General features: G+C 39.7%; 2 protein-coding genes across 4 annotated transcripts in view; one reads left to right on the plus strand and one right to left on the minus strand.

The window, feature by feature from the left end:
- Positions 1-15,009, plus strand: part of LOC116841577 — a 300,634-nt gene that overhangs the window by 55,981 nt on the left and 229,644 nt on the right. For 2 of the 3 annotated variants that reach the window (XR_004377575.1, XM_032809668.1), the window contains exons 2-5: positions 1,059-1,155; positions 1,291-1,362; positions 1,608-1,688; positions 2,045-2,083. Coding sequence is in view for 1 of the 3 variants with exons in the window: in XM_032809668.1 (XP_032665559.1) it covers positions 1,103-1,155; positions 1,291-1,362; positions 1,608-1,688; positions 2,045-2,083 (245 nt within the window). In the remaining 2 variants the exon portion in view is untranslated. Of the gene's footprint in view, positions 1-637; positions 708-1,058; positions 1,156-1,290; positions 1,363-1,607; positions 1,689-2,044; positions 2,084-15,009 lie in introns of those variants that run through there. The other variant, XR_004377576.1, reaches the window with a different exon arrangement.
- Positions 1-15,009, minus strand: part of LOC116841576 (UPF0489 protein C5orf22 homolog) — a 503,768-nt gene that overhangs the window by 23,749 nt on the left and 465,010 nt on the right. The window lies entirely within an intron of this gene.

A 15,009-nucleotide genomic window follows, 5' to 3' on the forward strand; every position in this document is an offset into this window, starting at 1 on the left:
TATATATATATATATATATATATATATATATATATATATATATATATATATATATATATATAGCCCACACAACTGTTTATTGCATGATAATAACTGAACAAAGACGAAGAAATCGTAAAAAAATCGTCGTAATGGCACGGCCGAGTTGCTTTACGCGTAATAGTAATAATTAAATAAGAACCGAATAAAGAAGTAATAATGCTATTATATGGTATATATGGTATATGGTATTATATGGTATAATAGTATATAATATAGTATATAGTATATAATATAATATAGAATATTAAATAGTAGTGTTAATAACATCTGCTCGACAATCGTGTGATAATATCCGCGAGTGGATAATAACGGAATAATGATGATCGAATAATCGGTAATAACAATACCTGAGCAACAGCTCTAACAAAAACTTTAGGCTGAACAAAGTCTAGGTAAACAAGCCGTCGTAACGGCCCGCTTGGATGAGACTCAGCGGCGCTTCGGGTCATGTAAACACGCGTGTATGAACACGTGCTCGAGCATCACACCATAACACTATCAACCGTCGAGGCGAACGCATTGAGAGTTGTCGCGTTATTTTCTAGATTATTCCGCACCGATTTTTAATACCGCGTTTCGACTCCGCGACAATTAAGTCAATAATTAAGACACATTAAGACGCGTATTCATCATGCGAGCAGGCGTTGCGGGCTTTAACGCGGCAAGTAACTATCCACATTTCATTTACCTTTTTTACGCGTTTCATTTACTTGTTAGAAAGAGAAACGTCGCGATTGAGTTCCTCAATGCTAATCAGATATTATCATCATCCATTAATTAATCGGGTATTATTATTTCTTTATTCGGTTATCATTTATTTATTCTTATTACGCATTGAGAAGGAACTCGAGCGTGCCGTTACGATAATTTCTCTTCCTCGTCTTACTGTCGTACGTGTAACTATTTTATACTAAATTACTAAGTTATTAATTAATACTAAATTAAAATCTATTTACTATATATATTTTTATATATTTTTACATGTTTTTATATATATTTTTTATATATATTCGCAGAGATTCAATAGAGCACACACAGTCACACGTCTATAGGGGATGCGATGCTTGGTGGATGCCGCGCCGGAGGTTCGGACCTGTCTGAGTCGGCTCGAAGGTGAGTTTTAGTGATTTGTATGCATAATAAAAAATCCCAGGAAACTGAAAATTTTTTTGCTTCGAAGTAAGTTCCTTAATGCCTCCATTGTTGGATAACTAATTAATACTAAATTAAATTTGCTTTCTGTTGCAGAAACGAACACTCGACTCTAAGAGGATGCTGCGCCGGAGGATCCGGCTCGGGCCTGGCAAAGTCGGCGCGAAGGTGAGCTTCATTGATTTACACTCGTAATTAGAAATCTGACAAATTCTTTTGCTTGAAATCGAGTTCCTTAACTCTTTCAGACTCCACATTATAATGTACACTGGTTTACTACGTCAATATTTGAATTAAAATCTGTGACAGCAAGAAATTCTTTTTGCTTTAAAAAAATCAGGTCTGAAGGGGTTAATGCCTTTATTATCGTGTGCAACTAATTAATACTAAATTAAATCTATTTTCTGTTGCAGAGACGAAGCAAGTGACCAGCCGATTATAAGGGACTGCTGCGCCGGAGGATCCGGCTCGGGCCGAGCAGGGTTTGCTCGAAGGTGAGCACCACTAATTAGCATTCATAATTAGAAATCTAACAAGACTGATAATTTTGTTGCTCAAAATTGAGATAATTTGAATTGAGTCAAAGATCGCGTTAAATTGTAATTACACGCGGGGAGAATTTTTCTGGGTAACATCGCCACTTCGAAAAATGTTGATTTGTTCTGACTAAGAGATTTATTCACAACGTCGAGAAAAAAAAGTGGAATATTTTAGTGTGAATGTATTCCAAAAAATTCTCCCAACGTGAAAAATATCGCGCTTATTTTTTTTTTTAATCTTTCAAACTTCTTCACTTAAATCGACATCAATGCACGAATCTAATCGGTGAAACGGCATTTTTCTGTTCCAGAAACGAAAGCAGAACGTGGCTGCCCTGCTCGGCAGTTCGGTGAGTCAAAACAAGAAACATATTGATAACAGAAAGACAAAAACTCTTTCGATGTAGTGCATGCTTATGAACCAATGCGATTTATTTTGCTGTAGTTGTAGTATGCGTATGTGCCGTCCAATAAAAAGCACCCTGCTTGAAACATTTGGAAGATCGCTTTTTCAAAAAATAATTTAGTAATGCATATTCTACATAAATTTGGCAAATAAATTTTCAAGTAGTTTTCTCCCAATGTACATATATTTATTAATTAATTAACTTACATTATTGATTTGTCGACGATTTTTGTCGGAGGAAATTTTGATTAATCAAACCAACACTATCTGGTAGATTCTTAAAATATTGAATATACACTCTGAACATTCAAAATTTTGTAAAATTATTCAGTTTTATTGAATGCGATCTTCCAGGTGTCTCAAGCAGTGCGCAAAGAAATTGCGCTACAGAAAATGCGCAATCACATCACCCACGTCATAGATTTTAATTTTCGATCGTTAATTTTCTCAATTTTCTCTTTCGCGTGAACTTGAATCGCGATTGTATTTCATAAAGTAGAGTTCGTGCTTCGTTATTAAGTAAAACTCGATATCGTACGGCATCTGCGCGAAATGATCTAACGTGATTATATAAACTGCTTGCAAAATTAATTTCACGATCGTCGTTTCAATTTTTCACTTAGAGTTAAAGTTTCCTAACGCGGGACACAATAGAGACAATGCTAGCTAGCGTTGATCCCTCGCGAGAAATGCGATGTATATAAGTCATGCGAGCAGTTGTTTGTTTACTTACGCGGCGCGCGACAAATTCCATCGAATGAAGATAGACGTCTCACGCCGTAACATTTTTTTCGCGTGAATTTTAATTAGAATCTTCATCTCTATCGTCACAATTTTCATAGCTTTTTATTTTTCATTCACGCTCGCGTTCGCGATTATTAATTTGATAGATTTGCAAATTTCACCGGATCATGTTTGCGGAAGAGTCGCGAGCGAACTTCACAGAAATATTGCGGAGTTGTTATCCACAAAAGCATTGCGGAATTGTCTTCGCAAAAGTATTGCGGAATTGTCTTCGCAAAAGTATTGCGGAGCTGCTATCCGCAAAAATATTGCGGAATTGTCTTCGCAAAAGTATTACGAAGCTGTTATCCGCAAAAATATTGCGGAATTATCTTCGCAAAAGTATTGCGGAGCTGTTGTCCGCAAAAATATTGCGGAGCTGTATTGCAGTCTACTACGCTGCTCCATCGAAACGTTACATAGGGATATTTCGTGTCGCATATGAGAATTTCGCACAGATTACTTCACCCACGCGTCGAAAGATTTCGCGAGATCGGCCTTCGATTCACGTCGCGTGTTCCCTTCGCTCGCGGATTCCGTTTTCTTCGTAAGCGATTCGCGTCGCGCGTGTATCAAAGCGATACAACTCGATCGGACCGTTGCTGAATTTGTCGCACATACTCGTCGTTTACCCGAAAGGCCGATATTTCCTCGAAGACGCAGTTCGCGATATTTCATACGCAATTCGCAACTCGGAGTGTATCCCCCAAGAGAGACGGAATTTTTCGGGAAACCTCCGTTAGATTCGACCGCGGTCGGGAGTGAATTACAGGCGACGTGGGACGCGAGGACCATCGCAGCGTCAGATGCAGCGACAGGATGGCTGGTGGACTCTGGACACGCGTGGGACGACGCGCAATGGTAAGCGCTCAATTTAGACGCTCATATAGTAGATACAAAGCGTCATTTTACGTAGATCGCATGCACGTAGACGTAAATCGCATTGGGTCCGACGGGAAGTAAAGTAAGAATTGGAATTTGCAATTCGCCGGAGTTACGTAAGAATGATCCAACCAAAGAATTTAGCTCTGAGATTTTTGTAATGGTTTAACGTTTCAGCATTTTCATTTATTTAAGAGTACTGACTAGTTCGATCTTTAGAATTTCAATCTTTAGAAAAATGTCCAAAAAGATGCGACTGGTAAAAAATAAAAAAACTGTTTCTTAATTCATTTCAAACATCTGCAAGGTCTGAATTTTTTTGTTTGGATTAAAAAGATGTGAATGGAGTATCCATTGATAAGAGCTTGTAATTTTTTTAATTGGATCATTCTTGCATAACAATGGCCAATTGAAATTTCGACTCGGCAGGCTTTCTTCTCGTCGGATTATTTCTTGATGATACATTAAATTGATATATTTCAACATGTCATATTTATATGCTCTGTATATGTTATATACGCTTTTTTATGCTCTATATATACTCTATGTATGCTCTATATATGCTATTTGATTAATTACTTTATAACTTATGTCGTATTATATACGACATACTATCTCTTCGGAGATATTTTCTTATGCATACGTGTTTCTTGTTGACAAGACGACAAATTAAATTTCGACAAATTAAAGACAACAAATTAAATTATTAAGCTGAGACTCGAACCGAAATGTTTCGATTTCCCGCTAAATTATTAAGAGATTTGGACCCGAGTGTTTTGAGATTCAGAACCATCAAATTGAGATTCGAACGGATGTGTTTTGAGATTCCGCTAAATTATTAAGTCGAGATTCAACCGAAGTGTTTTATGTTTCCGCAAAATTATTAAGTCGAGTTAAGCCTGGGATAATTTCTTAAAGTTTCTTAAAGTAATTTTCGCGTTTGCAAAGGTATATTTCCGAAAATGACGTAAAGTGTGCGTATTTCGTTCTGCATCATCTCTTGAATGATAATGTCACTCTACTCCTTGAGTAACATGTCCAGAATCTTTAAAATAATTTTCTAATAGCCCAAAGTTCATAACGTTAGATACAACTTAGCGTCATAGAAATGTCGGATTCTCGCGCATTGACTGAAAGTCGATCATTTTACTGCAGGTTATTTAAGTAATATAGTGTTAGTATCTAGAGTATATTTTGGGATATCTTACAGTTTTTTTAAGTAATTTTCGCGTTCGCAAAGATGTATTTTCGAAAATGACGTAAAGTTTAATTATTTCGCTCTGCATCGTCTTCCGGTTCACGTGAAATGCTCCGCTTCATTTTTGCATGTACTTTCACCATGCAAAAGGGTTTTTAATTCGACATAGGTAGAAAGAAGTAATCTTTGTAGAAAGATTCGATGTCTTAAAGTAACTGTTCCTTATCGTTCTCGTCTCATATTGATGGATGCTCCGCTTCATTTTCGCACGTACTTTCACCATGCAAAAAGATTTTTTATTTGGTCGAATCAACACGAGACAATAGTTTTGTAAAGGTATTTGGTATCACATCAACGACATTTCCCAACAAATTTTACTTTGTGTTGACTTGACCAAATTAAAAATGCTTTTATATAGTAAAGGTACATGCATAAATAGAGCATTCTTGCTTCAAGGGTGAAAACGATGTGAAACTATTGCTATCGTGACACTGATTTAATTTTTCAAAAATTACAGCGTACTGATTGCTCCAATTTATATAATAAAATTACGTGCGAAAATAAAATGTAACATAAGTATCTCTGTGTACATAAATTCGATATCATCGGTAAATGATGATAACGTTTTCTACTTTTTGATGATCGCTCTACGTTATCGACGCTTATCAAGTTCGTCGCTCGCTCCGGCATCCCCTCAAGTGGCTATAACTCGTTCATTAGTCGACGTAGCGATATAAAACTAAAAACAATTTCTTTAGGACGCGTCCACGTACACATATTGCCCTTTTATTACTTATTTCCAATACTCAAGTATCGTAAAAAACGGCAACGTAAAAGTACGGCAAATACGATCACACGGGCAACTCGCAACTTCTTTCACGCACGATCAAATTTCAAATTGTTCAGATTCCTTTTGTCGTCTCGCCTATGCAGATGCCTTGCGAATGTAAATGATAATAATGGGAACTTTACTCTGATTCTAATAAACATAATATCCAGACTTAAATATCCGGGAGTTATTCAATTTGCAAGACGTTTAGCTAGGTATTTGAATATAATAACATCGGACAAGTTTAGTGTAAGGAGACTCTCCCGTCGAACATTTTACGTACACATGTGATTATCTTATTTACTAGCGCTCGGGTGATCGTTTCTCGACACGCACAGTCTCCACCGAATCGCGTGACATCGGTTAGACCGCATTTCGAGTAACATGATTTTCGCAGTTAATTGCGGCTTGCTACACCGGACGAAGTGTTAATACTTTCTAGTAGCACCTGCACCGTCGCGATCATTACTTCCAAATACACCGGATTATTTTTGACATCAATGCCGCGCCGTGCTGTGAAAGATCGCGTGATTCGTAAACATAAGAGGGATGTATATACAGGATGTTCCAGACTCTCCTCCGCAATTTCTGTGGGAACGAATTGAGATGAACATAAATGTCCTGTACCGTTTTGCGATATTCGCAATAATCGAGATATTAATGAAAGATGATTAATGAATGATGACGCGTGATATGGTAGATGAGTTGTAGTGACGATGTGTGCTGTTGTGTGTTTGTTAAGTCAAATTGAACAAAAAAACTCTTCATCGTCTTGCAAATAGATTTTTAGTTATTAATGAAAGAAAATTGTTACATAATTGTGCACCATAATGCATAAATCTTCCTTAATTTCTAAAAATCGATATGGTTATTTGCAAAATAGTAGAGGAATTTTTTGTTTAGTTTGACCTAACGTATGAGTATACAATGGTAGACGGCGCCATTCATCTACCATATCGCGCGTGATCATTCGCCAATCTTTTTTAATTTTGATGCAACACAACTAATTTAACTAATACGATTATTTACACTGCGACCTTCATACGATTTGTAACACCTTTTGACTGAAGAGAACTACATTACATGATCGAAACGTTTTTTGTAAAATACTTTTCATGTATCTTTGAATTATAGCACATAATAACTGCATTTAGCTCTTGTGTCCTTATTGAGATTTTTAATTTTGTTAGATTTCTTAGAGCCGTCATAACCTTTGTTTTAATTTTTAACTTTTTTAATTAATATCTCGAGATTTATTGCGAATATCGCAAAATAGTATGGGATTTTATGTTCGCCTCAATCCGTTCTACATTCCCACAAAACTGCGGAGGAGAGTCTGGGACGTCCTGTATATGGTCTGTGCTGTGTAACGTGCTATTACATCGGCGCTGGACATGAACACCTCTCAGCCATATTCGCGCGGTCGTCGCGTCGAGATGACGAGCGATCGCGTGCGATAGCTTAGGTACTTCAGAGCCGCGTGGTTAGGAAGCTGAGCGGCGCAGTCGGAAGTCTTCATCCCGACAGTTCACGAGGAGGCGAGCGGCTATCCGCTTCATCGAGGAAATGATTATCATTGCTGGACATCAACACGCGACATTAAACGCTTCTTTCGCGAAGAAGACGCTCTCTTTATTTGAAATAGCATAAACGCGACTTCAAGTTACTCGCGCGATTCAAGCGGAAAATCCCGTAATTCAATTCCGACAAAAGCCGTACACGCATATAGAATAAGGAATTAGTTGAAGAATTAACGATTTTGCGGACGTCTTTGCTTCCACTTGCGCAACTGCGTCTCATGTCAATTGAAACGACAAATTCAAACGCAGTTATGAAAATTTCTCAGTCAAAGATGGGATTTGGACGTTCAATGTAAATTATCACACTCTGCGTCTACGACAATATAAAATACGTCTGAGATGTTATCTGTATAGGGAATGAGTTATGAATGTCGTTTAGAGAACGTGTAGCTTGTTCAAAAATCAGTTACAGAAAACTTTTTACTTAACCCTTACAATCCTGATGTAAATTTATGAACGTTGTTTCCCGAACAAGTTGAAGTCAGAATTTTTAAACAGAATTTTCTGACGATATTCTTACTCACAGAAAGTTAAGTCTACCAATCTTTCATGCAATGAGATAAAAATTTATTAATCAAACGAATATTCAGAAAGGCAATTAAGAACCAACGTCGGAACTAAGACCTAAATAATCAAATATAATTTACTACATAAAATTTATTATTACATTTTTTAAAATATAATAACAAATTTTATGTAGTAAATTATATTTCATTGTTTAGCCCTTAGTTCCGACATTGACTCTTATTTGCCTTTCTGATTATTCGTTTGATTGTTAATCTTAAGAGCCTTATTCGTCTACATATAAAGATTTATTATCTGTTTTAAATATTATATTCATAATTAATACCCAAAACAAATAACCGTCTCATAATTTAATTACTTCTTTTCGTTTACTTTAATATAACTTGCAATATTCTACATAATTTACATTGTCTAAATGAAAAACAATCGTGTATACATCACATGGAAAATACGTAAACAATCACATAGACGAAATCTACACGACAGCTCTATGTAATGTCGCGACGATCTCAGCGAATGAGCCAATGATCAGCCGCGATCGAGCTAGTCCTCTCGACGTATCCGCGATCGTACATGGGAACTTCGCAACTGTACAAAGGAGTTTAACACCTTTTCTGCGGCGGGACACGCAAGAAGGGCAGGTAAACGTCTTTCCCACGAAGATCGATGCCGTACGGCGCGGTGGAGCAGTGAAAATTACTCGTCGAAGCTGCCGTCCGAACGTAATCTCGATCGGGAGAGAGAATGCTGGCGCCAAGTCACCGCGCCCCTTCACGCGTTCTTTTTCTCTTCTCTTCTGTTCTCCCCGTTCGAACCGCGCGCGGTCTTTTCCATGACGCGACGATCGCGCGCGCGTGGTCGTTGCCGTCGCGGTTGTCGTTCGAATGTCACAACGACACGCATTCGTCGCATATAATTGCCCGCGCTACGCATTGTTTCGTTTTTCTCCGTCCGCCCGTCCGCCCGCTCGTCGTCGTCGTCGACCCTTCGCGCTTCTCCGTCATCGCGGTCGCGGTTGGTGAACGCCTGGCTGCCCGACGATATTTTCGGACCGTCTATTTATACACGAAGACGAGGACCGCGCCTTCGGTCTCGGTGCTCGTAGGTGCCGCGCAGAGTTCGGGTCAGAGGACACACCCTGGGGAATGTCGCCGGGAAAAAGAGTGTATCGTTGTAGGACACGCGCGTTCCCGGTGCGCGTGTGGTCCCGATCAACACGCTCGTTACCATGGTTCATTTGGAAACACTACCCACTCTGTATTTTTTTTTTTTTTTTTTTTTTGTAATTACGTCCTACGGACTTGGTTCGTTTGTGCGGACATAGGAGGAAATTTTATCGCTGTCACGCGCATGTGACGCTGATCTCCCGCGAGAGATCGGTATACCACACATATGCATATACTGAGAGCAAACCTAATAGACTGCCAATGCTAAGTATTTTGACTTACACACTTCGAAAAATCACTTGCTGTGATTTAATTAAAAAATATAAATTTGTAATGTAAAATGTAAATTTGAAAAATTTTTGTAAGTAGTATTACTTTACTTTTGCTTCCTATGAAAAGATGATTTAACATGTTAAGGCGAGTTACAAGAGAAAAATCAATCAGGGGAGTTAAAATGATTCTACCTTAGTATTAACAGACTAAGTACTACGTTGAAAGCTACGAGTCTATATTTCGTACTTGTCAACTTCGGCAGAGCGATTCTAAGAATTCTAAGGGATAGTTCACACACATACACAAATAATTCACACCTTGGCAAAGAAGCAAAAAGGCAGAAGCCAATCAGAACTCGTGCTTGTGGAAAAGCAGAAATTGTCAACTGATTACTTGACCACTAGCGCGAGTTTTGATTGGCTCTCCTATCTTTCTGCTTTCTGTCCTGCCAAGTAAACAGAATTCTATCTAATGCGGTTTATTTGCCGTGCAATCGAAGAAGCGTGCTCGCCGTGAAGCCGTCGGTCCGTTGCATTTTGTCGGGAGATTCCTAACAAGCTAATGCCGCGGCGCAAACGTTAACGACTGCGGCGCAGAAAATTTACGATTATATGGAAAAGCGCGCCGCTTGCGTTTTCGAGAACGCGTCATCCGCCGGGAAGTTGGCCACCGTCGCGTTTGTCGAAGCCGCTTATTACTTGTTTCGCCAACGCTCTCTCTAGGAATAGCCTTAATGGCGTGTACGTACGCGCGTGAAGAATCTCGATATTTTATGGCGGCGATTATCGTTTAGCCTGTCCGTCGCGGCCAAATCGCACGCCACCGCGAGCGTCGCCTCTTATTTTCATCATTAGGCTGTGACTAATCTACCATATTACCGTGACAAGGCGCGCCTGAAAGGCGTTCCGTCGAGAAACGCAGCGTGCCAGAATCCCCCAAAAGTCCGCATCGCGTCGCGCCTGCAAGAGACACGCGTGAAAAGTTATAACGCCGCACCGTGTGCGTTCTCGCGCGGCTAAAAGCGTAAGCGGATCTGGGTGACCTAAATGCGAGTCGATTTCGATTTTCCCCAACGTACGTTCCCGTCTCCCCCCCTTCCCCCTTCTTCATCCCCTCGAATCTCGGACGACTTGTGATTCTCGCGATGGAATCCGGGGCAGAGTTCTATTTGCGCGAAAACACTCGGAAAGCAACATCATTTTTTCACAACACAATCACGGAGGAAACTGCTATAGTTGCTACATATTACATCGCATATTACACACATACAGTTACAGAGAAAACTTTATATGACTTCAAAATAAACCGAAAAAAGCGTTAAAAATTGTTGTGTGCCCATCTGCACAGTTCTGACAGCCACAATTTTTATTATACATAATGTTCAGTCAGCACACATCCTCAGTTATGTACCAAGTTTCAACCCTGGCGGAAATTAAAGAGTAAAAAAAAGTATTAAATGTCTAATAACACTTTTCTTTTTTTGTTCTAAAGAGTTTGCAAACTTTTCTTTATGGAAAAAAGAGCTTCAATAAAGTGTTATTAGACATCATTTTCACTAGGGAATCGAAGAAATACCGTCGTTTCTCTGTTGCAATCTATAGAAAAAACACTGCGATTGACAAGATCTGTAGGGTTTGGTTATACATTATTGGGAGTACTGCTCTCTCTCTCTCTCTCTCTCTCTCTCTCTCTCAAACACTATGAATAGGCAGTAAAAAAGGCCAGTGTACCACTTTCAGAGTATCATGGTCTCCACAACTCTTTTATATATTTTGCATGGGCAAAACTAACATTGATATTTTATGGCAGAGCCACATTTATAGGCAAATGATATCCTCAGTGTTTTCTCCGCGAAGAAAAGACACCTCTTTCAAAAGGGCGAGAGTCTTTCGCGGTCTAGCTTGTCCGACTTCCGGCTGAATCACCGTCACGAAATGCAATTATAAGAACATTTTTCCGAATTATACAAATGGTAGGCGACTTTCCATTGTTTACGCCGACCAATCCCAGCGAGACGTGGGCGCTCGCGTTTGTTCTCCGCGATTTCGTCACGTGGCACGATAATGGGCACTCGAGCAAGCCTGGCTGTGCGAAACAATGATTTAGGGTAACGTCGGCGAAATTAGAAAACGCCGCGAAGTCTCATTGAACCACGTGACAATCACGTGCGTTCTCTTCTCTCGAGGAGGGACGAGAGCGATGTCGAGGGTGCGGACGAAAGCGTTAGTCGTGAGCTCCAGCGAGGAACGCGCGTCAATCTTTCATCCGGTTTGAGTTTCGGAGACGGTGTAAAGAAGACAGGATGGAAGAAAGGGAGCAGAGAGAGAGAGAGAGAGAGAGAGAGAGAGAGGAGAGCGTGTAACTTAGCGGACGCCAGATAGAATAACGAGTTCGCAAAGTTCCACGAGTCACCGACGCGTATCTTCAATTCATCACGGAAACGAGGATCTTTATCACGCGGAAGAATGTAAACACCATGGAGACGTTCCCGGTGGCACACGGGGCCATCCCGATCACAGGGACCATCGCCGTTTTCTATTAATTCCACCGTGCTCGTCGTACGGAACCGCGGTCTCTGGTCTGAATCACGATAATCGCCACAATTGCCAAAAGCTATTTATCCGCGGCGACGGAATATTAATTGCCATTTCTCGCACGCTTTTCCTACGTTACATCGGCAGTTATCCTTCTCGAGTTCCTCTCTCCTATGAAATATTTTACGATATAAAATGCAAAATACAACATTGATTCGATCTCATCAGTTTTTTAGCAATTGATGTTACTTGGTAATTATTATTAATAATATAACGACTGTTTCTAATTAATAAAAATTCTACTTTCCGCGAGTTAGAGAAGAACAATTTTTAAACGTAATTTTATACCTCTTCCGCGAATGGTTAAAAAAATAATCCTTAAAAATAAATGTATGTATATATAGACAGAATTTTGTAGTAAAGTTAAGTATAGATTTTTGTAAAATAGATAGTTATTCTGTGCAGTAATTGATTATCCTCTCATTTCGTGCTATTTATATTTTAGAAACTGAAATGTGCTATTAAAAAATTTATAATTTAATATAATTATAAGGAAGTTTTGAAAAGATGTACCATGCCCTCTCTTTGGCAAGATATACCTTATTGACAATCTATTTCTGCATTATTAGAAATATAGCAAAATTCCAAAGAAAATTTATATGAAAAAGAAATATAAATTGATATGAAAAAGAATATAATATTCTCCCTGCCTAAGGATCAGTAAATTTCGCTAGGGACGTAGCAAACTTTTTGATAGCACATTTCAGTTCTTAAAATATATATACGTGGCATGTAAACGAGAGGACAATTACTGCACAGAATGTCGATCTACTCTACAAAATTCTACAATAATCACCATAAAATTCTCTCCGCGCATGAAGTGTTCAGCAAAATTTCTTAAAACTCAATCCTTGCCGAAAGTGATTTACGATTCTGCACGCGAAAAATGAGATCTACAGATTTGACGTGACGCTACGTGCATGCGTGCACGAGATACCCGATAAACAGACCGATCAGTATGCCGCGTCCGGCCGTTCGTGGTGCGTTTCTTAAAAGAAAATGTACTTTTCAAAAGTTTCTTGGCACAAAAACCGCAGCGATAACGAGATACGTGCTTCCTGGTCTCAATCAACGACGGGTCGCGAAATGTCTGTCGACGCTATTCGTCGTCGGGGCCGTGTGCGAGCAAAAAATGATTTGTCTGCTCGTTTGCGTCACTCATCCTCCCGGCATTCCGCGGCGCGGATATTGCCGGCGTGTCGAGGAGTAGAGCCGTGTCGGGAGAACGACGATCTGCGCGCGATCCCGCCGGTTTGTTATCTTATTATATTTCGCACGACAGTTTGTTATCGCGACCATGCGTGTGCACGTGTGCCCGCGTGTGTACAGCCGCGTGGCCGCCGCTAATTGCAAACTAGCCGTCGCACGGCAAACACAGCGGGCGAGCTGTGTCTCCTGGCGGAACCTCGGGACATAACACTTCTGATAGAGAGAGAATAAAACAGTTACACTGCTCAACAGGCATTTTGCGCCCGAGATAAAAGTCGCCGATGTTTTCTGATCTTGACTCGCTGAATTCAGATGTAGCAAACAAAATGTTATACTGGTAACAGTTTCAGAGACGTGCAACAATGGATTTTTATACATTTTTCTTTCCGATTAATATTATCTTCATGTTTGGCAAATCCTTGCAGAAATGTGTTCCGACATTGCTAAGTTGAAATCAACATGTTGATGTTGAGAGCATTCCGTTAGAGTGATTTTATACTGCGAAAATTGTCTTATTGCCCTGTCAGCGTGGTTTATTGACAAGTTCCCTGCGTGAATTCGTTTTTTAGTTTTAGTTTAACTGGAAACTTGAAAGGAGATGGTGTCTTATTTGAAATGTGTTTTTTAACGTTGTACTTTGATAATTATTAACAACGTTGTTTAACGTGTGGCGACATGTCAAACCTGTGTATGTGTCACACGTGTGACACATACACAAGTTTGTTCAAATAATTATTTTTGTTACATGTGTTTACTTTAGTATGAGATGTAGGCGCAAGTTAATCACGTTGACTCGTAAAGCATATAAGTTATACTTCGGATAAGTGACGATGATAAGATTTAGGTCCCTTATATTAGTCATAAAATTTACACATCGTCTTAAAATATTAGTTAAAAAATAAAAATCGACTGTTATGCTTTTTTCAAAAACTATTACAAACCACATCTCTTTATTGCTATTTTCTTGCTCAGAGCGTTCGAATTGTGCGAAAAATATACCAAATGTTCGCCGCGAGTAAAAAGCTAAAAATTATTGTCCAGCGTTATCGAATTACTCTTTGAAATTGGTACTCTAGAAAAGCCTTGGTTTTCTCGCAGAATTCCGCAAGAAGTGAACGTTTGTTCACATTTTTGGTTGTGAGATTCTCTTCTGGAATCACATAGAGTGTAGGTAGGAGGATAAACTGCAATGCTAGTCGCCAGGAAAACTTTTTCTAAAGTGTCAATGACTAAAGGGACGCCAATAATTGGGTATTTTACACCGCATCGATCATTCAACGTGCTCGTGCCAACAGCAGGTAAATAAAATGTAAGATAAAAGCGCGGAGAACCGAAGGACGCGAATCTCTCGCGTGGAGACGACGTCGAACTCGCTACAACGACGAATACGACACGGTACTCGTCGTTTCACCGCGTCACAGGCTGCTCTCGCCGTGAGGAAATTGATAAGTGACTCTTCTAGCGAGATCCTCGAGGCCGGTGCGATGTAATTACGATCCGATTATAGTGCAAGTCTCGCGCAATAATACGGATAAGCGACGGCTACCTGTGCTTGCGCGCGAGCCGATGTTACCAATTAAAATCTTCTCTCAGCTATGTCGTGCACATTCAATCCGCCGGCAAGAGAAGCTCTCATTGTTTTCAACGCATACTTTGCACGCAAACGGCACTGCTAATTACATGTTGTTCGATAATCATCGCGGCGGCGTACTATTAACTCGATACGATTAAATATCACCGACCATTATCGACCTATGATGCTAAGATAAATGGCCGTTTTGTTTGCTCTCTCTCTCTCTCTCTCTCTCTCTCTCTCTCTCTCTCTCTCTCT

The sequence above is a fragment of the Odontomachus brunneus genome, unplaced genomic scaffold (assembly GCF_010583005.1).
Source record: "Odontomachus brunneus isolate Ranch 3 - 2012 unplaced genomic scaffold, Obru_v1 Obru_scaffold_016, whole genome shotgun sequence".
In the NCBI taxonomy this organism is placed as follows: domain Eukaryota; kingdom Metazoa; phylum Arthropoda; class Insecta; order Hymenoptera; family Formicidae; genus Odontomachus; species Odontomachus brunneus.